Source organism: Physella acuta, unplaced genomic scaffold, assembly GCF_028476545.2.
Source record: "Physella acuta isolate Inbredline_101_S28 unplaced genomic scaffold, ASM2847654v3 ptg001276l, whole genome shotgun sequence".
NCBI lineage: Eukaryota > Metazoa > Mollusca > Gastropoda > Physidae > Physella > Physella acuta.
The window spans coordinates 74355-100857 of record NW_026732791.1 but is presented as its reverse complement, the minus strand read 5'-3'; the positions used below and the strand labels follow the sequence as shown (position 1 = coordinate 100857).

At 34.2% G+C, this 26503-nt stretch overlaps 1 protein-coding gene across 2 annotated transcripts; it reads left to right on the top strand.

Moving 5' to 3' along the window:
- Positions 1-1464: 1464 nt before the first annotated feature.
- LOC131957889 (zinc finger C3H1 domain-containing protein) lies at positions 1465-26503 on the top strand. Of its 2 annotated transcripts, none has more exons than XM_059322712.1 (37): positions 1465-1485; positions 3235-3630; positions 4081-4317; positions 4847-4971; positions 5300-5414; positions 5537-5791; positions 6139-6314; positions 6431-6602; positions 6704-6777; positions 7112-8392; positions 8710-9786; positions 10172-10303; positions 10436-10503; positions 10623-10818; positions 12690-12833; positions 13103-13594; positions 13764-13853; positions 14095-14204; positions 14712-14843; positions 15470-15591; positions 15924-16025; positions 16181-16297; positions 16452-16626; positions 17462-17648; positions 18011-18568; positions 18979-19152; positions 19335-19513; positions 19705-19822; positions 20164-20241; positions 20376-20479; positions 20777-20881; positions 21169-21273; positions 21619-21867; positions 22556-22663; positions 22851-22890; positions 23443-23505; positions 23798-26503. In XM_059322712.1, the coding sequence occupies exons 2-37, from the start codon at positions 3267-3269 to the stop codon at positions 23912-23914; spliced, it is 7941 nt and encodes a 2646-aa protein (XP_059178695.1). In that variant the 5' UTR covers positions 1465-1485; positions 3235-3266; the 3' UTR covers positions 23915-26503. The 2 variants fall into 2 exon arrangements, with proteins under 2 accessions (XP_059178695.1, XP_059178694.1); XM_059322711.1 differs by lacking the exon at positions 1465-1485 and adding an exon at positions 1574-1631.

Here is a 26503-nt window from a genome sequence, read left to right as displayed (position 1 = left end):
TTATAGGGTTGCTGTTTGATGCATTGACTTTGAGAAATTTTCTTTTCCCTCTGTGAATGTTCAGGCTCAGGCATATAGAAATATTAGCAACCCTGTTGGTTTTATCCTGCATTTGCTGTTGTGTATGAGAAAGAAGGGCCAGGTCGTCAGCAAAGTCCAGGTCATCCAGCTGGCTCCACAGTGTCCACTGTATACCGTTTTGTGATTTCTCTGTTGACATCTTCATAATCCAGTCTATGGCCAGAAGGAACAGGAATGGTGAAAGTAGGCAACAGCATCATAATGAACAAATAATGAGATTAAAAAATTCCATCATAGACATCTTTTGTAGTCGTGTGACCTTATTTTCTAAAACTGAGACTGTTAAAAGGTAAACAAAGCCACTGTTATTTTTTTCGGATCTGTATTGCTGGGGCAAAAAAGTTTTCCATAAGGGGTCGTCCATAAATGACGTCACACTCGTAGGGGGAGGGGGGCCGTAATTTTGTGACGGTGTTTGATGAGGGGGAGGGTAGGGGTTCAGAGGGTGCGACGTCACACTTTTGCATTATAAAAAAGCAATGTTGAGAAGCAAATTTTTAAAGTTATTTCGCGTTTTAGAAAACGGTTTAAATAAATTGTATTAAGAATTGATCAAAATATTATATTTTGATAGAGTATTTTGGAAAAATATCGATGTTTAAAAATAAATTCAACTGCAATTTTGAGGGGGGGGGGGGGGTTGTAGGCTGAGGTGTGACGTCATTTTAGAGGGGGGGGTCTGGCTTTTTGTGACGATGTATAATGGAGGGGAGGGGGAGGGGATGGGAGAGGTAAAAATCGCCAAAAATCATTAATGGATGACCCCTAAGGGCATTTAAGAGCTTATTGTGGTAGTCCACATACTGGTTACTTCTAAACCAAATGTGGTCTTTTGATTTATTTGTCTGGAACCAGTATGTTGGGGGTCATTTTGTCGGGGGTCATTTTGTCGGGAGCCAATATGACTTGAGCCCATTTGTCGAGAGCCAACGTCTGGAGCCCATTTGTCGTGAGCCAATATGTCGTGAGCCCATTTATCGTGAACCCATTTGTCGAGAGCCAATACATCTGGAGCCCATTAGTCATGAGCCTATTTATCGGGAGCCAATATGTCGGGAGACTATTTATTGGGAGCCCATTTGACTGGAGACAATATGTCGGGGCTCTTTCGTCGGGGCTATTTTCACTAAGTCGTATTGTCGGGAGCCGATTTGACGGGGTCGTTTTGACAGGGCCTTTTTTCGGGGCCGTGCTATCGCGGGCAGTGACTGTAACTGTTATTGCCATGGCCTTTAAGTAATCACCATATTTGGCACATAATGTTATATGCACGTAGACGTCGATTACGTTAATATATTTGTAGAGCTACAGATTGCCAGCTGATTGCTTTTCGGCGGAGCTGATCACTCTTTTACAATACCCAATGGCAATGCACATTTCTCTGGCATTGTCGCTTTTCGTGTGGTAATTTCCGTTTTACCATTTCTTGGTTACGTATTGACAATTCACTATCGTTGTGAAAATAATTGTTAGAAATCTATAGATCTAGATCTATAATATTGATATTAAGTTGCAACTCAGGATATTTAACTTAATACAGTTAATTAAAGGTAAACATTATAAGGTTTAGCACACTGCCGTTTTTAAAATCAAAATAAATAGGCCCTACTAAAATACGCAGGAATAGGCCCAAGTCTAGAATAGTCTAGATCTAGATTCTAGATCTAGAAGAGATCCAGGCCTACGCGAGTTTTAATTTTAATTTACAGTAGGCCTACAGACTTACACTAAAATGAAAATTATTTTAAATTATATAACACTTAGAAATCTAGAGTCTAGGCCTATTTTCAATTTGGGAGAATGTTTATACTTTTTAATCATAGTGTTTTAAGTCTTCACTAACTTGTTTGTTGTGTTGTTGATCTTTTTTCTGACTAACTAACTACTAGATCTAGTAACTAGGCCTAACTAATAACTAAATTTTAAAATTTAAATTATAAATTTAGGCCCACAATTCTAAATCTAAAATCCAAGGCTTCTATTATAAATATTTACTGGAACTAAGAATAATCTAGATTTCTAAATCTAGATTTGTTTTATTTTTAGAAGATGATTTCAGATTTATTGATTAGTCAGAGGGCCTTATGACATGTTCATTTTCTTACCTTCAATCTGAGATAATTTATTAATTATTAGGCCTAATGCCTAGGCCTAATTAATGTTACAGTTTTGAAGTGAAACAAAGAATTCCTATGAAACTGAAACTATGAATGGAAACCAACATTTTTGTGTGAAATGATACATTTGTTTTACTAGATCTAGTGTCTAGACTAGATCATATCCAGTGAAGTTAGTCTAAGTGTCTAGATTCTACTATAGTATGTCAGTGGTATAGCATACAAAAAGTACAGATGAGATTTCTGGTCGACCATTTGAATCCTAGACAGAATGTCCCCCCAGACCAAACGACGGGCTTGTTGCATTGAGCTAAATATAAACGCAAAACAATAATTTATTAATATAAACAATATCCTTTCAGTCTATCAGGCCACATACCACGCATGCACAGTGTTGTTTGTCACGCCATATCATTCATTAAAAGGCCTTGTATTGAATTGTTTTGAAATAGTAAACATTAGTATTAGGATAACTTTTCTTGTTTTTATTAGTTGCGTTCTGGCGTAATAAACAGTATTTCTGACAGGCCTAGGCCCTACATATTTCAGATTATGCTTCAAATATGTCAAAAGTGTTAAGTACACACACTCTGTGCTCCATATAGTAATGCTGCCAGATGTGTCTCAGTTAATAATTTAATATTTTGTATCTTAAGACTCCAGGGGAATTCTTGGTATCTAAATTTAGATATTGTGCCACTCAAATATTAAAGTTTAATTTAAACTTTGGGCAGAGTTGAGACATGTCACGCAGTCACTTAATAAAATTTTGTAGTGCAAGCTTGTTTTTTATTGTTATGGTTTCTAGTGATCATATTTATAAATATATTTTAAAGGCTTTGTCAAATTTAATACATTATGGACAGAATAATAATTTGGAAGACCAATTTTTTTTATTCATATTCAATACAATTATTAGATTCAATAATAACAAAACTAAGCAAGTCCAGTTTCTCAAATTTTGTCAAGCTTTTAAAAGTAAAGTATACTTAAGGCAATACCATCTTAAATTACACATTGTTTTATTATTTTTCAGTTAACTTTTAGTCCACCTATGGAGATTAAATAATGTCAGTATCAGGTATTAAAAATAATATAAAAGAAGAAGGAGAGTTATCTGATGAAGATGAATCAGAAGACAACAATAGTGATGGCAGAAATAATTCACAACATCTAGGTAGTTATGGTAGCAATACTGTGGCTAAGAGGGATTTCACACCCTCCAAGCACCAATCCTCTAGGTACGATGGAGCTGACAGCTTCAGTCGTAGTTCTGACAGTGGAAATAAATCTCTTTCCAAAAGAAGGGACAAGAGGAGATCAGATGGAGAAATGATTCAGCGCAGTCACAGATATGACAGCAACTTGCGATATCGTGACAGGCCAGACTCCAGGCAAAATGTAACATCAGATACATACACACCATCAAAGAGTATCCTTCCAAAATTTTTGCTAATTATATTTTAGATTTTTGATATTAAAAATAATTTGTTTTTGTTTTCAGACTTACTGGTTAGAGTAATTAGAAATAACGTAATTAATGTAAATTGATTTTAATAGTACAGATTTATGAATGTCATTTTTTTGTCCCATAAATGAATTGTCATTAAAAATGAATGAAAAAAATTGAATATTTGATATCAACAATAACATCTCTAACTCTTTCATAATAATTAATATATGTGAATTAGTGGGACAAAATATGAATTAAATGAATAATGCATAGAAAAAAATGACTTCTTGGTCTGAAAGGCATTTAATACAATAATAGTTACCTTTTCTAACATAATAGTAACAAAAAGTAAAATCAACCACCAGCTTATTTCACAACCTACAACCCTCTTATCTACTACTGTGACTTGAATCCTTAAAACTGATTCAGTATGGGCAAACAGGAGGTTTAGAGCCTCTTCTGTACGACCTTTGACTCCACCGAGGCATTCCAAACCTCTGGTAGAAAAGTCAATGAATTCCCCAATTGCTCAGCCTTATAGGAGTCCTGCTGTTGAATCCACTGCTGAAGAAGAAGACGAGCTGAAGCTGCTAGAAGCAAGACAGGAGCTTATTCGTAATCAGTTGAAGCATCTAGAAGAGGAGGAGAAGGCATGTAAGATTGACGGTAAGTTCTAAAAATAAAAAGTGTCAACAGTGGCGTAGCAAGGTCGGGTGTCACCCGGTGCGGCACTTAATGGTGTCACCACCCCCCCCCCCCAGAGGCGCAACGACCCTCCCTGGGGACAAACTTTCAATTTGCACCCCGCCCCCCCCCCCCCCCCCCTACAAACTTTCGACTTGCACCTCTTAACACTCGAATTAATCCCTTAATTACGTGGAATTATCATTTTTCTCTATATATTTTGCTATTTTTTGCCATGGTGTCACCCCCCTAAATGGTGTCATCCGGTGTTGTCCGCACCCCTCCCCCCCCTTGCTATGCCCCTGAGAGTCAACACTATCTGGTAAGAGGGGAGTGATATATATATTTATTAAAGTGCCATATTCATTTTTCCAAATTAATATAGCAGAAGTGAGTGACAAAAATGGGCAGGTTTTAAGCAAAAATATTTTTATACTGTTACATTTCACATTCACTCTCCCTCATCTTGATGATGCAGATTGTGTATGTAAACATTTAATGTGACTTTCAGAAGACATAAATGAAAAAGGAAGTGACCTTTCACCTTTTGTGACCACTCTGTCAGAAGAGAGAGAGCTAGAGAATGGTGATCAGCCAGTTACTAGTACTCAGGCCCCATCAGTGATTGAAGTGGAGGTAAAAGTAGAATTTATTTCAACTTAAATTTTGTATTGAATGTTCATAAAGATGAGAAATTGTAGAAGTTTTACTGAAACTTAAAAATGTGTAGGGTTTTTTTAAAAAGCTTTATTCTATATTTATTTTCATCTTATTCCAATTTATTTCAGTATGTTTGTAAGCTTTACTCTTTTGTTTTTGAATTTTGGAAGTAAACTTACTTAATTTAATAAAAGCTAAACTCTAATCAAACACCCATGACCTGGAGTTTTCATTTATTAGTACAAGTTCTATGGCTTTTATAAAATGTTTTAAAATGTTAATTTTTAAAATTAATTTGTAATAGGATGACAAATTTACTAATATTGATGATGACTTGGATGAACTACGTAGATTAGCTCTTGCAACCTCAGAACGCCACAACCGTCTTGTCGCTTCAGAGCCCCAAAATTTGCAGCAGGGTATTTACCTTTTTTTTTAAAAATAAAATGTTTTTAACAATACTTGTACTACATTGGTAATTAAACTTGATAACATAAATACAGAAATAAAACTTGATAGTGAATTTTTTTTTTTTTTAAAGGTGCAGCCACTGGGGAGGTATCTGTTGTGATTATCCCAGATGTTGAACCAGATCAGCCTAAGCCACCAGAAATTATTATGGTGGAGTTGGATGATGATGAAGAGGAAGTTGATGAAAATAGAAAAACTACCACGGGAACGACCAAGATGAAAGGTAAAAAAGTGAAGGAGCATCCTGGTTTGGTGAAGTCCACCGTCATAAGTGTTGAAAGGAAGAACAGAGAGAGTAAGAAGAAAAAAGCAGAAAGTCATAAAAGTAAGTGTTTAAATATTCTTACCCCTGCCCAAGTTAGTTAGTTGTATAACTGGTTTTTTGATTAATATATATTTGTTTCTTTTTGTCTTAACTTTTGAATTTACATTCTAAAAGTTTTCATTTGATTTATTGCAAAGCATTACTTAAAGCTTTATATAGCTAAAACAATTTTTGTAATACTTAACCATAATTAAAAATGATAATTCATTATATTTTATAGTTAAAACATTTTTTTTAAAATTTAGGTAATCTATTATATTTTTGAAAATCTATTTTTCTACAATATTTCTTTAACATTTACTCTATATATTTCTGTTTAGTGTCACACTTAAGCATTTGTATTACAGAGGGAGACAGTAAGTCTCCCAAGGGAAGTAAGAGCTCTTCAGCCAAGATTCTGTCTAAAGAATATGAGCGCCTGCTCACCTTAGCTAAGAAGGACAGGGATAGAGCAATGGAGGAGTTCATAAAACTTCTTGATAAAAAAGTGCCCAAAGTCACAGGAACTATGAAAGATTTTAAGGCAAGCTTTTTTGGGATAATTTGATATGTTAAAGTAGATACTAAAGGGAAATAAATTACATTTAAGAAAAACTATTAAGGTGTTTATTCACACTTTGCTTGTTATTTGTTTTGTAGATTCAGAAAAAGATCCCAATTTTGAGTAATAAAGTAGACATTGCTAAAAGTCAGAGTGTAATCAAAAAGCTTGAGCCTAAAAGTAAGAAAGTCCAGGACAAGAAATCTGGCCAGCTCCATGATAACTATGATGAGGTAGAAATGGATATTGACAGCGATGCTGAAAAGAATGGTAATGCTAGAATCTTTCTTTAAATACATTTTGTTTATAAGAAATCTGTTGGTTCAGTTTCTGTAATTTACAGTTTTGTTTTAAATGCTTTAACCTTTTAGGTGCTTCACTTACATTGGAGAAGCTGCAGCTGGGAGAAAATTTTAACCAAGCCATGCAGCCCATTGTCCCTTATGTAAGATTTTTGTTGCTTTGGTATTTGGCATACAAATATTTTAGTGATGATTTGTAAAGTTAGGCAGAAAAATTGTAAAAATGATATCTTGTATCTCAACCATGTTCATAAGCATTTATTGGCAATCATGTTGTTTCTTTTTGTAAAGCATTTATCAAACCTCAGGCTATTTTTAGGTAAAAATTCTCATGAATTAAATGTAAAAAAAACTTAGTGAAAATTAATTAATATTTTTGTAGATTAAGTGTTGGTTAATAAGCCTACTCCTAAAATTAGTTTTGTTGAGTTGTTCTTCTATAGAGGTAAATTGATTTTGTTTTCTTTTTCCCCTCAGACCCCTTACTTTCCAGTTTTCCCAATGCCTGTTCTCATCCAGCCTCCACCACCTTCAATACCACCTCCACCACCACCCCCACCACCTCCTCCCCTACCTCCCAGTAATGAGAAGGAAATATTTTCTTTGGAAAGCATGGCTGCGAGAAATGTGGCCGTAGACCAACGATGGGTTGTCAGAAACCCTCCCCTAAGGATAGATCCTTACCCTCAGTTTATGAACCAGGGTGAGAGCTCATTACAGCAGAACATTGAGGACCCTATAGCAGCTCGTCTTCATCAAATCAGAGAGGAACAGGAGCAGAAGAGATATGAGAGCATGTCCAGACATCCAACAACTTTTGCCAATAGTAATTACAACAGCCTGGCAGAGAGTAAGAGTTTTTCTGATAGGTTTATTTTTGTTGAAGGTGACGCTGCCCATCTTCACCTGCCCCCGAGGCCTACTGTAGATTATTCTTCGCTAGACGATTTTGGGGAATCTCAAGAAAATAGAAGAGTTTTTATTAATCAGAAGAATATTTCGCCTCATAGGGATGTGGCTTACATCCAGATGGATAAAGAGTTTGATTATTTACAAAGGATGTCTTCATCTCCTGCCTCACAAGTTCCGAGAAAATATAATTCAAAATTCGGCGACCTAAGGGACCAATCACCATTAAACAGAACTTTACCACTCTCTCCATCAGTTAGAAATCGGGATAATTTTTCTAGTCACACTGAAAGTAACCATTCTGATTCAGAATACCCTCTGCCCTATTCCCCTGTAAGTTCTTACAGACTCGGAGATGAAGATTCAAGGAGGTACAGGTCACCAAGTCCATTTAGAAAATCTACTTTTAAAGATACTAGGTATTTGTCAGATGATGAATCAACTGGTTACAGAGGTCTTCATGAGTCCAAGAGTCACACAAGAGCAGCAGTACCTTACAGTCCGTATCAAAGCAGGAGCTCAAGAGATATCTCAAATAAATTGTCTTACAGTCCAAAACAGAGCCTAGATAGCTGGGCTAGAAAATACGACCAGTCTCCTTCTCCACCTGGACAATTTAGAAGAAAGAGCTTAAGTCCATCCTATGAAGAACACTTTCCCTATGAACCTTCAAGTAAAAGGGCCAAGTATTCTTCCCCTCCACCATACATCCCAACATCTATCACCCCATCTGTCAAACAAAATCAGGGCCATGAAAGCCGCCACACTTCTGACTCTGATGAAGATGATAATCTGCTGAGGGAGAAGCTTCTTGCTACTGTAATAGACAGGAGGAAAAGTAAATTAAAGGTAGTGCTAATCTTTGTTTACTACATATATTTATATTTGCTACATATTTTTATAGTGTGAAATTTACAACAATAATAAATTGTTTGTCTCAAACTAGCTAATCAGTATATTTTATAATGGAAATATAAAAAAGATTGCTTTATCATATCTGTCTCCTCATCTAGCAACAATTAGTAAAAGTAAAAAAGTAGTTACCTTTTCAGATCTAACTATCCGTAAGGCAAATAGAATTTATACACTTCCAGCAACAATTACTACTTTCCTTTTTGCTAAATATATTTATTTATTCATTAGTTGAAAATTTTTTTTACTTGTAGGATGTATCACACCATAACATGTCTCCGAGGCTTGTACCTACAGAACCCTACACAAGTTCAGTAAAGACTAGCCCAAAAGTCAACCAACCTTTATCACTGATGTCCTTAAGCAAAGGAAGATTACCAGAGGTGGATCACCTCAAGCTTCATGAGTTGGAGGTTAAACAGATGCTAACACCTGAAGGATTTCCTGATACTAAAAATGTGGTGTCTGATAAGCTTGATACTAGTCCAGCTGCTCAACTGAATAGTTTTGGATTTGATTTCCTTGTCACGGCCAAGGAGGAGTCTAAAGAAGAGAGTATTCAGGCTAGGATAACTCCCAGAAGTAAGTTGCAGGAGACTTCACATCGTTCCTTGTCCAATCTAAGCCATGTCCTGATAAAGCCTGAAGCCCTGCAGGCACTTCATGTTATAACCAAAGCTCAAAAATCTGTTTCAGTTTTATCTCCGAACATAGCTAAGAGATTAGGCCCTCAGCTAAAGACAGAAGCAATACCTGATGAAGTAGTTAGTGCAAGTTTTAATTCAACATCAGACTCAGAGCCTCTAAGGGAGGTAATATCAAGCACAGTTGAGCTAAATGAAAGGCCAGTTACAGAAAAATCACACATGGTACAAAGGACTGCATCATCTGTGTCGTTAAGGCTGGGTCCGCCCAAGGAAATCCATAAAACTGATACTGAATCAGTTTTACCTGCATCAGATAGAGATTACCCAAGCCACACTAAGCTACAGAGTAGCAGCTCACAACCTGTCATCTCTAGTCAAACAGCCAGTAGCTCTGTCAAACACCCCACCCCCTCTTCTGATAACAATCAAAAAGTTTCCCAGGCAAGTCCTGAAAGCAGTATAAAAAGTTCTACTGCTGTTTCTCAAAGTCTTTCAACTGCTACAGTCAGCAAGCTAGCCCATTCCCCTGTGAGCAGTTCTGTAGCATCCAGTTCCACCGGTCCAGCCCACCAGAGTGAACAAGCTAAAAGTATATCAACCCAGCTGGATTTTAGTAACAGCTCCACATACAACCCACCTCTCACAACATCAGCCTCAACACTTGGCAAAAGGCAATATAAAATGGTATGTCATGTTTATTTCTTAAAGCTAACAAAGCTATTTCTTAAAGCTAAAAATGTTGATATTGTCAAGCGTGTGATTATGAACTATATGTCTTTTCACTGACATTATTATTTGTCAGGTCTTTGTAACGTTTCTTACTTTTGGTGTCAAACGAATAAGTGTTTGTTTTAAAAATAGTTTTGTTAGAAATTTAGAAATTGTCAATGCTTAAGTATTCACTTAGGAAAAAAAATTATGCTTGAAACTAGCAGTTTTATTTATTTTCCAGTATATAGAATATTTATAAACATGAATTTTAAAAAATATTTCAAACTCTAAAATGTTAGTATTACATTTGATTGAACTTGAGTGCAATTATATGAAGCCTTTAAATAATTTCTTTCAGAGCCAATCTTTACCTGTACATCCTCAAGTGCTTGTACCCCTAGGCTCATCAGGAAGTGAAGATGAAGAGCAAGCAGATATCTTAGAACAAGAAAAAATCATTTTCTTAAAGGCTCAGGAACACCTAAAGAAGGTGTGTCTGATGTTGTATACCTTGGTTTATATTGTTTCCATTTCTTATTGAAAACAGTTTATAATTTACTATTTAACCATTGTTTATAGGTGATTTATTTTTTAAAATAGAATGTTTCTTAATAAATTCTAGGCCACAGGTAATCAAAGTAAAGAAATTGAATTTCTTCAAAAACTGGAGATGTACCTTAGTTTGTACAAGTAAGATATTACCTTTTTTTTTAATACCTAATTTTTACAAACCAGTAAGTTTCTATAGCACATTTATCATTGAAAAATAAATTTTTGTTTACATTTCAAAAACGGTCACTTTCTTTTAGGCAAAATATATCAAATGACCAGGCGAAAGTAAACCAATTGGTCAAAAAGGCGATGAAATCAGTGAAAGCCAAAAAACAGGCAGAGCTGAAGCGGGACAAACTGAAAGCACAAATAGCATCGCTAACTGAACAGATGAAGGTGGCTGACAGGATAGCACAGTCACACAAAATGCAGAAGGAAAACACAGAGAAAGAAGTAAAAAAAAAATCTTTTCACTTAATAATAATTCATTACTATTACTAGTAATACCATATAATGTAATCAAACTTAGAATTCGCTTAGTATTTTTGAAACTGAAAAACATGAGGCATTTGAACCAGTTTATTAATCTTAATTTAGTTTGAGAGTTTTTCTGCTATGTTTTGAAGTTAATTGAAGCTGTTGTAAGGTAAATTTAAACAACTAAAAATAAAATTCATATAATACGTTTTAATAGCAAGCTTTCATGTAATAATGAACTAAAAAGTAGAAAATAAATTATACACTACTATACTATTTAAATAACTATAAAGAAAAGTGTGGGTCACTTTAGTATCCTTTGAATTCCTTTACTAATTTTTAGGAAGAGACCCATGCTTTTCTTTATAGTTATTATAGTTATTTAAATACGAGAAAAATGGCCCGTTGAGGAAGGATACACCGGGCGCTAGGCTGATAGTGCTGTCTCTTTTCTCTAAACTAAAACCACCCCCCCCCCCCCCACACCCCCATCCCACCCCCCACACCCCCACCCCCACACACACCACCCCCCACCCACACACACACCACCCCCACCCCCCCACCCCCAAAAACATGTATACCGTCCCATTCAACAAAATATAATTATATACTTTTTCCAGTGTCCGCCCCCTCCCCGAAAATTTCAAGTACCCCCACCCCTCTCCGGGGAGGAAAAAGTCTAAACTAAAACCACCCCACCCCCCACACACACCACCCCCCACCCCCCACACACACCACCCCCCCCACCCCCCCCACACACCACCCCCCCACCCCCCACACACACCACCCCCCCACACACACACCACCACCCCCCCCCCCCCCCCCCCCTCCCCAAAAAAAAAAAACATGTCTACCGTCCCATTCAACGAAATATAATTATATACTTTTTCCAGTGTCCGCCCCCTCCCCGAAAATTCTACCCCCGCCACCGAAAATTTCAAGTACCCCCACCCCTCTCCGGGGAGGAAAAAGTCTAAATTAAAACCACCCCACCCCCCCACCCCCCCTAAAAAAACATGTCTACCGTCCCATTCAACGAAATATAATTATATACTTTTTCCAGTGTCCGCCCCCTCCCCGAGGGGGGGGGCTCAGACGTTCTTACGCGGGGGTGGGGCTTCGCCCCTACCCGAAGAATTGTATGAAAGAAACTCTTCACGCAAACCACTTAGATTAGACAAAATTGCCTTTGTATTGAATGTTTACTCGATAATCAATGACGTCATATTAATGTGTACACTATCCGGCTTGAGATTATTTTCTACTCTGTGCTAAATGTGTCGACGTCATACTTCGTTTTCGAATTACTATGCATGTTTTTATTTTCCTTGTGTTTTCTCTAGAGCGTTCTTGTCAGATAGATAGATAGATAGATAGACAGACAGCGAAACTATTAGTATTAATATAGTAGTATATAATTTATTTTCTACTTTTTAGTGCATTATTACATGAAACTTATTAAAATGTTTTTTATGAATTTTTTTTCAGTACTTTAAATGTTTTAAATTTACAATAGAGTTGCATGACTAAAAACCATGCGCACCTAATGAACGTGATAACACATGTCTAATAGTGCGGAATAGTTTGATGAGACAGCTTACCAATTTGTACACAATTTTAATTCATAAAAAAATTAATCAAGCAACCAATTAAGTCAAATTTAATGTCATGTTGCATTGTCTTCATGTCTTGACCTTGAAAGAAATCTGTCAGTTAGAAGTGTCAGAAATTTCGCTGGGGCGTTTTGATCTAGACTGACGACAGACAGAGGAAGTGAGTTAAATAAAAGCTTGTAAAAATGAATTTCTTTTTATCATTTAGGTATATATTGTTTACCTTATTTTTAGGCTCAGTCACTGCTTGATAAGTTGGTTAAGAAAAAAGTGATTTTAGCTGATAAAGAAAAAAGTGTTATTGCCTTTGGAAGGAAGCTCTTTGGACCAGCATACCTACCTAGGTCTGTTAAACCAACTGTAAGGAATGTACCTCAGGTATGTAGACCATCCAAAGTATGGGGTTGTGTATCTTACTTTTAAGCTCTTTCAGTAGATGAAGTGAGTGGGGTTGTGAGGGGGGGGGTGTTTTGAGAAGTTAAGAATTGTGGATATAAATTCTTAAATTTAAAAACAATTTATTTTCTCTTTTTTGTTTAACTTGTTGAAAATATCACAAGGACTGTTATAAATAGAAATCTTTTAACACAATATTAATAGTAAAAAAAACTTGAGCTTAGAATAAATCAAATTGATTTGTTTCATAGGATCCAGTAGCAACCAAAACCTTGACAAGAGCACAGTATATTGCTTTGGAGAAACAAAAACTCATAGAAAAAGAAAAAGAAATAGCTGAAAGGCTGAAAAAATTAAAGGAGACAAAGAGGACAGAAAAAAGAAGTGAACCCCTGGCTAGAAACTTGACTGTGATAAAACACAATGAACTCAAAATTAAACAGAAGTCTCAGGACGTCATACGCATTGACCAGAATGTTAATCCAGACCTGGTCTTACAGAGGAGACGGAAGTCACTTCTCGACATTAACCCTTGCACAACCCCAAATATCCCTATGACAAGGCACAGCAGGTTGAAGAGTTCCTCTTACTTAGGGAAAGAAAATAAAATGGACGAAGGTGTAAAAGACGTAGAAAATATAAAATCAGGGTCTGCTACTGAAAACCTGGTTGACAGCTGGGGCCACAAATTTGCCTTCAAGATGCCCAGTGGTATGCAGTTAAAATATTTAAGTAAATTACAAGTAAGTTATTGTTGATAGTTAATTTGTCTTCACTTATTTTTGTTATATTTTTTAAGTAAATCTGTAAGAAAAGTATTTTAATTTAGAAAGTATTATAATAATGACTCAAAGCTTAACACACTATTCACAGTAATTAGTATAGTCTGTTAATTTATTAATACTCTTTTAGGATGAGAAAGTAGAAAAACATCTCAGGAGTCCAGATGCCATGTCCTGTATACAGAACCTACATCACTACACAAGTCTTTCTAGTCCACAGGTGTGAACTACATTAACAGTAGTTTTAAAATTTAACTTTTATAACAGTAATAATAACAGCTTTTGTTAGATAATTTTTGAGATTTGGAAATTGATATTTATTTATAGTTAAAAGTAGACATTTTTATTTATAATTAGAAGCCAGCTCATTTATATTTTAAGTCTTTAATAACCCACAGTTATGTGATTAAAATAAAATCACTGTTTTCATTATAATTAGTATATGGTCTTTGTTTCTTTAGCAAAAGTTACCATCACAGTTAACCATTCAAGAAGTAAAAGATAAGAAAGTACCAAAGCAGTCTGCAAAATTGGCTTATACCAGTGCCTTACTCATGTTTAGATCCTACAGGTGAGAGCTGTGATTTCTCATATATTGTAGATAGTAGGGACAACACAGAAACTAGCTGTTCATCTTCTTCGCCCTTTTTAAACTTCCATTGGCATGAAACATTTACAACATGCTTCTATGCTTTCTCCATCATTTGCATTTTTTTTTTCCATTTCTTTCAAACTCTTTCCCATAATTTTCTTTTCTTTTTCAATTTCTTAGTGCCAGTTGTTTTTGAGTCTCCCCCTCTTTTTCTTGATCCTTGTGAATTTCAAGCTATGTCATGTCTTGTAATACTAGTTGTTTTCTGAATTTCTAGGTTACTATTTGTTGCTGTTGTCTTAATTGTCTTATCATATCATTCCTGGAAGTTTAAATTGCATAAATATATTCATATATATAATTATTAGACAACCTCATACTGTGTATTTTAGGCTGATGAACAGTATCCAGTTGTTGTTGGCCTTAAGGAATCTCTAACTAGAAATTTTATTTATCATTGTAATCTGTTATAAACTTGTATTTCAGATTAAGCTCATTTTTTCGCACAAAAGAAAACCTTGGGTTTCAAAGTACAACATACTCTCATAAGATCAACCCACATTGTGTCTTTTGTCCTTATGACTTACAAGGGACTTGCCATGATGATTCATGTCAACAGTTAAGTGTTGTCTTTTTTTTTAAATGTGGAAACTATTTAAATAAAGTACAATTTTTAGACATGATGGTCAAGATAGATTTCATGTGACATCAGCATATTGAAACCAGGGGTATTGTAAGCCTTCCGCTCAGAAAGCTGTATTTTTTACGTATAAATACTACTTGTTATGAATGGTATCTCAGTGTATTGCAAGGGTATGAGAGAATGTGTGCTGTAGAGTGATATTATACTAATAAAAGATTGTGACAAGCCACGTAAGGATGTGACGTTTGAGTGTATGATCTTGTTGCTGGTCAAGTAGGCTATGACATGTTGTGCTAGGGTGTCGAAGTATTCGTCCCGTCATGAATGTAATCAAGTCTTCGTATATGTTGCAAAAGTTGTCGTCTGTGGATCTCATGTGCAATAAAGATTGAAATGAAACTGCGATCCTGTCAAGTCGCTGGTCTCTGATCGTTTGTGTTTGTGAATCTACGTAATGTGTGGTCTACCCCGTCCTCAACTCACTTCACAACACTACTGATAACGCTTATAAGATAATCTTTTTGTATATATTGTTTGTGTTCAAAGTGTTGGATCACTATTTAATCTGCTAAGACTTTAACTATATGAATTACCATTGCAGGCAACACCCAAAAGATTATAAACTCAGTGATACAGAACTTCTAGAGGACATTGTTTCTTACTGTCCTAAACTAGCAGGGGCAGGAGACAACGCTTCATCTGAAGACATTAAAAGTTGTGTCTGTGAGTCGAACATTTTTTTATATGGCTACCAGTATTGCTCTTTTTATATTGTCTTCTTCTGAGGACATTAAAAGTTGTGTCTGTGAGTTGAACATTTTTTTATAAGGCTACCAGTATTGCTCTTTTTATATTGTCTTCATCTGAGGACATAAAAGTTGTGTCTGTGAGTCAAACATTTTTTTATATGGCTACCAGTATTGCTCCTTTTATATTATTTCTTCTGAGGACATTAAAAGTTGTGTCTGTGAGTCTAACATTTTTCATATGGCTGCCAGTACTGCTCTTTTTATATTATTTATGTTTTGTTTCATGATTTCATTATTCCCTGTCAGGCTCCTATGTAGAGAATGTAATGACCAAACACAAAGGGAAGATGACAGTTGATGAGCTATGTCTCTGGTTATCTGCAGAAACAAGCTCAGCTTTAGGAAAACGTATGTTTTTTTCCTTGTTTTATTAAATGCAGGATAGTAGGATATACTGGGTTATATTTTTTTTAAAGAAATGTTATTTTAATCTATATAATGATTTATTGAAGTAGTTTTGATGAAGAAACTATAAATGTATTTTAAAAAAAATACTTTTCTAGGTCATCCCTACATGATAAGTTTAGAACCAAGAAAATGGAAACCACTTTCTAAAGAAGAAACTGGGCTCAGCTTGTATTTGGACCACAAGTTAAACAAGAAAGAGATTGAGGGAATAAGTAAGTTAATGAAATTATCCATTTTTAAATTTTCTAGTTCTTACCGTTTTATATCATTGTTAACTGACATAATGAAGCAAAAGTGGTGGATACGTCTATAAAAATAATAACTTATTAGAGCCAAATAACGTTTCTCTTTGTGAATGTATTCAAGATACAGAGAAAAGACAAGCTGCAGATAAAGACGCCATTATCAATGAAGAAGATGTGAGGTACTTTGCTGCTGGTTCTACAGAGTTGCTGTCTCTGGAGGCGGGGATTATGGAGGATCAGACAAATACTCAACTCTGGCAGAGGCTGGCCAGCAGGAAGCTCAATGATCCAAACAAGTAATCACCTGTTGCTGTAACACTATCATTTGTTGTATCTGTCTCATCAGATGTTGTAATGTCTTACATTGACAGTCACCTGTTGTAGCCCTACCTTCAACTGTTGTATAACTATACAATCACCTGTTCCAGTTACACTATCACTTGTTGTATCCGTCTCATCAGATGTCGTAATGTCATACATTCACAGTCACCTGCTGTAGCTGTATCATCAACGTAGTTATAGAATCACCTGTCTTACTCTTACAGTCACCTGTTGTATCCGTCTCATCAGATGTTGTAATGTCATACATTTACTTGTCACCTGTTTTAGCCCTGTGCTCAACTGTTGTAACCGTTCCATCAACTGTTGTAATGTCATACTTAACCTGTCATACTTTTACAGTCACCTGTTGTAGCAGTCACATCAGATGTTGTCATGTCATACATTCATCTGTCTTACACTCTTACAGTCACCTGTTATAGCTGTACCATCACCTGTTGTGTAGTTTTAGAATCCCTTATCTTACTCTTACAACCAGCTGTTGTAGCCATATACTCACCTATTATAAATGTAATCATCAACAGTTGTGTAGCCATATATTCACCAGTCATGCTCTTACAACCATCTAATGTAATACAATTCCTGTTGTTCTAAAGATGTCAGTAACCCTAATCAAATATGTGTAACAATTTTGTATTACTTTATAACAATGAAATTATTTTGCGTATGTTTACATCTCCCTTTCTTAATAAAAATTATTTTGAGTATGTTTAGATCTCCCTTACGTAATAAAATTATTTTGTGTATGTTAAAATCTCCCTAACTTAATGAAATTATTTTGTGTATGTTTAGGTCTCCAAAAGAATGCTTAGACCAAGCTTTAAATGTACTGGCCCGTGGCCTGGAAGTCAACAAAAGTGACCCTGGGCTCTGGCACCGCTATCTAATGTTGTACAGGAGACACCCAGATGTGAAAGACTTTTTGCAGTACTGTCAGACAGCTTTAGAATATGCACCTTCATATGATTTGTGGTTCCTGGTAACTTTTTTTTTCTATCATTCAATGAATTTAAAGTAACTTATTAAAACAATTTTTATTTTCTGTTATGCATTTTCAAATTTAAAATGGTTTAGATTTTGCATCTTTCCTTGACCTTGGCACAGGAAGTAGTAGTAAGGTTAAAATAATGCCCAGTTGCTTTTGAGACAACTAATGCTGGGTGAACTCAGAAACCTAACTTAAGACTTGGGTCTGCTATTATGTTCTCTACCTCTTGAATAATTGAAGAAGTATACAGTATGCAAGGAACTGTTGCCCAGTAACTGAAATTCATGGAAAATTTTGTTTATTCATTATGTATGAACATCTAGATTAAACTCGGGTTTTTTTTACTTTTTCAGTATCTCTCAACTCTTAAAACATTTACTGAAAAGGATGAGGTGTGCACTCAAATCCTGGAAAACCTGGCCAAGGCCAAGCCTGGCAACATCGCAGATTCTGCATTAGTTCAACCATCATCAGGAGACTTGACAGATCCTTCTAGCACCTCAAACACACCACCCCTGTTACAAAATAATACAACAGATGTAAATACAGATGTAAATACAAATATAAATACAGTAATCAATAACTCACATCCCAGTACCATGGCTGGAGACTCCAGTGATGTTAACATGTCTGATGATACACAACCCACTCATGTAGATTTAAAAAGTGGGAAGGGACAAGAGCGTGGATTAATTAACTCTGGATACTGTGATACTCAGATGGATGGTTGTGATAGCAATGCTAACATTGGCAGGCATACAGAAGGTAGAGCCAGTATAAAAGTTCGGGGTCAGTCAACATACAAGGTCACAGTGCAGAGGTCATCACATCAGGTGCTGGAAATGGTCCTGATCAAGGCTGGCCTCAACTTGCATGCTGGGAAAATTAAAACCGCTCTACATTTCTTACAGGTTGGTTAAGCTAATAAGGAAATACTATTGACAGCATTTAAGTTACTAAACTGTGTCTATTCTATGTACTTATAAAACAAAATTATAATTAAGGAAAGAATTAATTGTACTGTGTGATGTTTTTTTTAAAATATTGATTTGATGAGTTTATTTAAAAAGGAATTCAATTTTATTTACCATATTGTCTTGACTGTTTTTTCCCTGAAAGCTAGAAATACTAAAATTTTTAAATATGCTTCATGTACCTTATCAAAATTGTGTAGTCCATAGTGTTTATCACAGCCTCGAAGTTTATTTGACCAGTACTACCAACATTTGTGATTATTTATGTATGTAGACTACTTCTGGGTGAATTTGTTAAATTTTCATCACTTAATAAAAGCTCATACATGAACAATTTTAATTTCCAGGCTGTTTTAGGCTTAAAGAAGACACAAGTTAGTGACTTGAAGCTGGCAGAACTGCTGACTCCAGCAGATCTACTCACCCTGTGGATGGTCTACATTCATGTCCTAGAGTGGCATCAACTGCCTGCAGCTCTCTATGGCATTGCTGATCAGAATCCAGGAAAGCTTCTAGCCAAGGTTTGTTGCTCTATGCATTGTCAAGTTTTAATTAATTGAAAGTATTTAAAGTGTTTAGAATTAATGTATTAGACAAGCGTTGGAGAAACTTTTTTCAGCATAAAAATTTTTATGTTCTAGTTAAAAGTCAGTTTTTTCTTTATTTTTGTATTTTGGAGTTAATTTTAAAATTTTTCAATCAGGACAAGATAGTTCTGCCATGGTCATCCCAAACCCCTCTACAGACCAGTTTAGACCACCTAGTTAGTTTGCATGCAACAGCTGCCAAAGTGTGGACAGGTAGTGAGAGAGATCCAGAGACAACCGCTTTGTATATACAGATCATCAAGTCACTTGTTGCTTTGTATTTATCTCAGGGGAAGTAAGTGTCTTCACGTTTAGCTTGTGGGAAATAAGTCAATTATTTTGTGTTTAATGTGTCACCTATTATTTAATGAAGAAATTTTTTTACCAAAATGTTAATGTTTATTCCTGAGTCTTCTCTATATCTTTTCCTTACATTTTAAAACTTTTTCTAAATCAATGTAATAAAGATGTAATCTTACATTTCAGAGCTGCAGAAGCTGTGATATGCTGTAGAGATGCTTTAGCTACTAAAGAACTTGTTGATATGTGGCTGACTGCTGCTGAGTTGTATGCATCTTTTCATGATGTACAGGGAGTTAAACAGGTATTTGAAGCTACAAATGTATGCAGTAAGGTGCATTTTTTCATCTTGAATTTATCAGTCTTTTTATTTAATTTTTTTTTCCATATTTTTGTATGAAAATTAATTATTAATAAGTTATAAACTTGAATGTTCTTTTATAAAAAATATGCTTTGACTCACACATCTTAATGTATTATAATGACAGAGAGCCTCATACATGTACAATTTTCTCCATTCATGATTTTGATACCCAAGTTAGCAATACTAATTAAAATCATAACGGTGGTTTTTTTTTTTTTGAAGATGTGTTTGATTAGTTCATTTGATGGTTTTTATCTATTTTATTTTTCCTTTGATTTCAGGTGTTTAAGGAAGCTTTATCCAGCAACCCATATAACTCCAAATTAAAATATTATGAAAACTTGTTTCTACTACAACAGGTAAAAATCATGGTACCATTTTACTAAATGCAACATTAAGGAAAAATAATAGCCGGTGATGTATAGCCAATTTGACGTAATGAGCTATTACAGCTATAAAAATTTAATGAGTTAATTCACTAATGAACTTGCAGGGAGAAAATGAACTGGCACTGCTGAACTTAGAACAATTTGTGATATCTCATTTTGACGCCAAGTCTAATAGTTTGCACCTCTGTGATCCTAACATTTTATTCTGGTAAGGCACATGCTAATTTTACATAGCTTCATCAACTACATACTTTAATTAATTATAGTTACAGCAATTTTCTTCCTTGTGACTTCAAATTTACTATTCTGGTAAGACAAATGCTAATTTTCATAGCTCACTTTATTAATTAGTCATAGTTACATCAGCCTGCTTAATGATGTTTCTTAACATTCTATCCTGTTGAAAACATGCTGAATTAATTTTACCACACTAATGACTGATGATTAAAGCTGTATTAATTAATATAAGCGGTGACGTTGTTAAATGAGATCTCCCATATTTTAGCCAACTGCTCAAGCAAGATGAAGGATTCAATCTTCAAATGGCAATAATCAAAGAAGGAATTCCAAGTGATTTACATAAGGACATTTATTTGTGGCTTTGTTATAGGTAAGTCACCTACTTAAAACAAAATAGAAAAATGCTGTTTCTAACTAATATAAGCTATTTTTCAACTTGAAATTAAAAAAAAAACTGTTTACATAGCATAAAGGTTTAGAGAATTTCTAAAAATGTTATACTTTTAAAGCCATTCAAGTGTCTTTATGTGACCAGCTAAAAACCATGCCACTATGCTATAGTTTTAAGGTCTAAAAGCATTGAAATGAATACTAGCTGCAGCAGTGTGGCCAGAGTCAGTATAATGTAGGCTTATATTGATGTCTTGCCTTTCTCAGCTTGTTAATGGAACTGGAGGGAGAAACAACAGAAACAGTTGAGATCTATGAGAGGTCGTTAACCCATGCCCAGTCAGCTGATGACCTAGTTGTTGTGTGGCGGAGGTGGGTTCTCATCTTTTTCACCATGATTGCTGTAATATTAGTTTTCCTGTTAATGATGGACCTGTTTTTACATAACTCAGAAAGTAGACAACAGAATAAAGTTTGAACTTTAATTAATTAAAATAGTGAGACTTAAAAACTAATAAATTTAAGATGTAAAAACTGTTTTTGATTATTAAAATACTTATTAAAAACAGCATAACGTATCAATTTTATACTTTTCAAAATTTCTTTCAAACATTTAGATGTTTAAGCAATTTATATTATGTAATATATTGTTTCTGTATAAAAATACTTTTTATCCGTACACATATTTGTTGCTACATGGTCTATGTATGTTTCCAGTTACATTGGTTATATGGTGAGGTCAGGCAGCTGTAAGGATATACGTGACGTAGTCTGCCGGTCTATAATCTCCATGCCCATCAAGCGCCAGATCCCGTTCACCACGTCCTCAGCATCCACCTGGTTTGACTACGAGCCCAGCAGTCAGCTGGTGGAGGTGTGGCTAGAGGTGTTGCCCCCACAGGACAGGCTAGACCTGATGGAGATGTGTCTTGGCTTTTTTCCTGGAAATCTTCAGCTTTTGCTTAGGTAGGAAGTTTATGAGAACTTAAATAGGCAGTGTTTTTTCAAAGTTTTTTTTTAATGGAGAAAATAACATGCGTAATCAAACAATATAAATTGAGTTGAATGGAAACAAAAATAAAAAAACTGAGACAAAAAGTTAAATAAAAAATAATAGCAGATACTTATTGATGGCACTCAAGTTTTTATATTTAAATGAAGAAGTTTAAAGTAATGTGTTCAGATTTGTATGTAAAATATCACTGATGTTAGGAGCAACATCATAGATTTTAAAATTTGTATTTGATTCTGTGCATTTCTTGTTTTAAATTTTGAGAAAATATTGTACAAAAAGTGTTTGACCAACACCATTTACATATTACTCCTTTAATAAGGGAGAGGGGGGTTATGGCCTTATGAGAAGATGGCAAGTGAAAATTACCTAGGCTTTTCATTTTTAAGTTATTTGTCATTCAAGTAATGACTTATGACTTACATGCTTCCTCTATTTTATACCTAACATGATCTTCTGCATTTGGAAGCTACAAAATACAATGCATGGCATCAAGGTCCAATACACAAGGTGAAATAAGTCACCTGGGGTAGAATTTGAAATCTCAAAAAGTATAGATTACACTTATGATGGTGGAGGTATTAATGCTTATATTGTATCCTTGCAATGGTCCCCACTACATGTGCATGTCCATCCCATCAGGGCCATCAACCTCTGTCTGGAAGTAAACGAGACCAGAAGAGCCTACAGCTGGTGTAAAATGTTAGCAGCACAGGAAGACAGGCCTGCCAACCTAACCTTCTGGAAGATGTGAGTTTCAGATTTTTTACACTTCCACCTTTTTTCACAGACCAGCTGTTATATATGGCTGATCTGTTGTTTTCATGTATAGACCATCAATACAGTAAGGCAGATGCTGTTGTTTTCATGTATAGACCATCAAATACAGTATGGCAGATACTGTTGTTTTCTGTTTCTATTAACTTCTTTGTTTCAGGGCCATTGCTTTGGCACAGATAGAGGGAACACAAAGAGAGGTAGACTTTTTATTTATATTTTTTCCATCAGCTTTGAGGGTCAGATGTGTTGTATATGCAGCTTTATTATGTCTCCTTAAATTAAGTGCTCATGTTCTAGCATTAAATTTCTAATAAAAGAGGCTGTTTATATACATACATACATATATATATATATATATATATATATATATATATATATATATATATATATATATATATATATATATATATATATATATATATATATAATCAAAAATGTTTTTTTTTTTTCACTACTGCTTTGTTGTTCCATGTTTTACAACCCAACTGACTAATTAAATTTTCTTTTTACATAAACCTATAGCTACCCATATTAAGGAAAGCTATTGGCAGATGTTTACAAATGCGTATAACTAACTCCTAATTTCGTCATTTTGATATTTTTTTAAACTTAACATTTTAAGATTTAATAGAAATCTTAAGACAAAGAGATAGTTTACAAATGTTTTTAAAAGAAAAATGAACTTGTCTTGATGTGAATGGATGCTGTTCTTTGAATAAATGGCACAGGCGAATAAAACTGTTTTTCAGGTGGAGCAGATGTTTATATGCTGTGTAGAGACCATGCCGCTAGCTGTATCAGGATGGAAAGACGTAATAGAAATCTGTTGTTGTGCCTTGTAGTATTTCTCTATTTAAACACATATCTGAACGGGTTGGGCTTTTCTTTTGACATCCCCCCCCCCCCCCATAAAAACTGTATATTTAAATATTAAAGTTCATCCTGTGTATTCTGCCTCTTTGTCTCTGTCTTAGCTTTAGAATATCACTCATTTTAATTTAAAATTTAAAAAACCTCAACATTGTTAATAAGCTGTGATCTCAATGAATGTTTATTTACATTAATGACAGAAATAACTAATTTTTAAATATTTTCTTTTTTCAGTTTCTGTTGTTTGAGGTGTCTCGGGAAAATATGGGTGCTGTTGAAAAATTGCTTTCACATTTGCAACAGTTAGGACTCAATATAGATGGCTTTGTTGCCACTATATCTGCCCCTTAAAAAAAATAGTGGAAATTTTAACCAGTACATTATTTCATTTTAATTTCATTAGTTCAGACATCTTGTCAAGTTGTTTGAACTATTAAATCTAAATTTGATTTAAAATTTAAAAAAAAATGTTGCATTCAAGAGATCTGACATAAAAAACACAATCCACTGTTCAAAATGTGAATTGACTTCAAGTTTCAACCAGAGCAGATCGAGTCCAATATTTCCAGGCTTATAAACAGGTGCCCAGCTTGGGCAGTGAAAGTTTACTCAGGCCAAGCTTGAAGTCTCTGTAAACACAGTAAGTACTTATTCATGGGTTCATGGCTGCTATGTTGTCTTTATAACTTACCCACAGAAGCAAGTCCTTGAAGCTTACATTACTGTATGCTTCTTGCTTGAGGTCAAAACATCATTTTTTTTCTATTCCAAAGATGATATTTGAAATCATTTGTGGTCTGTTTTTGTTTGTGGTTGTTATTAAATATGTTGATATTTGGTATAACATCAAGATAATTCGGGTAGGCTTTTGGTGAAAATGTGAGTGAAACGCTGTTGTGACTCTACTCATGTTCATGTTTAATGAAATGCCATCACCTGAAATTTTTTTTTTTCACAATTGTGTTGACAGAATATATGATGAGTGGTAATATTCATTATATATTCTGAAATTATTTTATGTTACGAAATCGATTTTTTAAAAAACATTTTGAGTGAATTGGTCAATAGTTGAAAGCTAGCAACAGGGATGGCTTTTTATTGTCTCATCTTGCTGAAGCACCTAGCACTGACTATTTTCTAAGATGTTGAACTCATAAAATGTTGTCACCTATCTGACTCTGCACTTGCCGCTCATTCTATTTTAAGTGTCAAATGTCTGAATGTTACTGCGCTAGCTGTAACATGTGAGGTGATGTTGACAGTGACAAAACATTTTGACACTTTTAGTGACCACTTAAGCCTATTTGTCTTTCAAGTCTTTCTTATTGGGGATTGCCTTATTTTTACTTGTTTATTAAAAAAAATATCCATGGCTTGTATTAATGTTTTGCATGTGAGCGTTAAAAATGTGTATATATTAGCAATGAAATTTATCACATTGTGTTTTATAACAAAGAGCCGCAGCAATTTTTCGCATATCAGTTAAACTTGTTCACTGCTAATTGTTTGCAAATTCATTGGATACCGTTTGATAATTCTTTTATTTTAGTTACATTTTGTATGGGATAGCTGTATATTTGCTTTATAGATATTATTAATAAACTAGGTTTGATCATTTTTGTCGATATTATTTTCATGATTAAAGTTCAAAACCAGGTTTTAAAAAAAATTCCAACAGCATTAGGATTTGTAAATTTTTCATCTGATCTTCGGCTGTGTTCAGTTCATTACCTCACAAACTGAAGATGATAAACTTTTTAAGAATTAAATTTTTTTTTTGTTGAAAAGTGACTCCTGCTGTACACTCAGACCTCAAAGATTTAAAATTAAGACAATATTTTAAAAATAAACGTTTTTAGGCAGTATAGCATTCAAGTTTCAAATTTAAGAGCGTTGAAAATTAAAGTACACTCTTCATATTTTAAAAAAACCTATTTTTAAAAATTGTATTAGTTTACAAGTTTTTTTTACAATTTTAAACTAAAGTTATTTTTATAATAAATATGGAAATTAAGAAAAATTTTACCTAAGTCTTTTTTTAATGAAAAAAATAGTCAGTTCTATTTTCTAGTTGGTTAAAGTTTTTAACTGTTTTTAGATATATTTTTGTTAGGTTACAATATTTACTTATGTGAAAGTTAAATTATTTTTGCCGTAGTTTCTTAAGCTTTCAGTTTCAGTTAAGTTTTTCAGGAAATAACTTTCAGCTGAACAATCTACAATAAAACTTTTGTTATATTGTTACTTTTATTCATTTCTCCGTTTTAGTTTTGTTTTCTCAAAACCCAAAAAGTGGGTTTTTGTTTTTGTGTTCCCTGATTAAAAATTATTTTGAGTATAACTGGCAAGCTAAACTGGGTATCCAAGGCTTTAGCAAACTTCACATATTTAAACTTATAACTTCAGTTAGCTCATCATAAATGCTGAAAGCTATATTGTGAATATATGCAGTGTTCTTCTTCTAGCAAGATTATTATGTAATTAAATAAATTAAAAATTTTATTTAAAAAAAAACTGTAAAATTAGGATAATATCAAGAAACAAAATAAGGTTTTTAAACACCCATAAACTGTTAAAAATATTTCAAACTTCTAAATAAAATTTCTTTTTTTTAAACTAGCATAAAATTAAAAAGAAGAAACGGTTATGTAAATTTAAATAACAGTTAAATTAAGAGCAGAGCCAGATTTATTTTTTATACTGTTGTGTTCATTTTATTTATCTATGTAAAAATCACTTTAAGTAAATTAAAAAGTTTAAAGACAATAATTCAATAAGTAAACTTAAAATACATTTTTGTTAAAAAACTATTTGCTTATCCTCACTTAAGTTTGTTTAAAACTTGTGCTTTGCTATGTGTTTTGTATAGCAAGCATATTATTCTTGTGTATTTTGTTGTATGTAAATAAGGGGGAAAGCAATAAAAAGCTTTTCACTAAA

Excerpts from the sequence above, each read along its gene's own strand:
- LOC131957889 (XM_059322712.1), top strand. The coding sequence starts at position 3,267 with ATGTCAGTATCAGGTATTAAAAATAATATAAAAGAAGAAGGAGAGTTA. Across the intron at positions 5,415-5,536 it reads GCCCCAAAATTTGCAGCAGG|GTGCAGCCACTGGGGAGGTA; the intron begins GTATTTACCTTT and ends TTTTTTTTAAAG. Across the intron at positions 14,205-14,711 it reads CTCATGTTTAGATCCTACAG|ATTAAGCTCATTTTTTCGCA; the intron begins GTGAGAGCTGTG and ends CTTGTATTTCAG.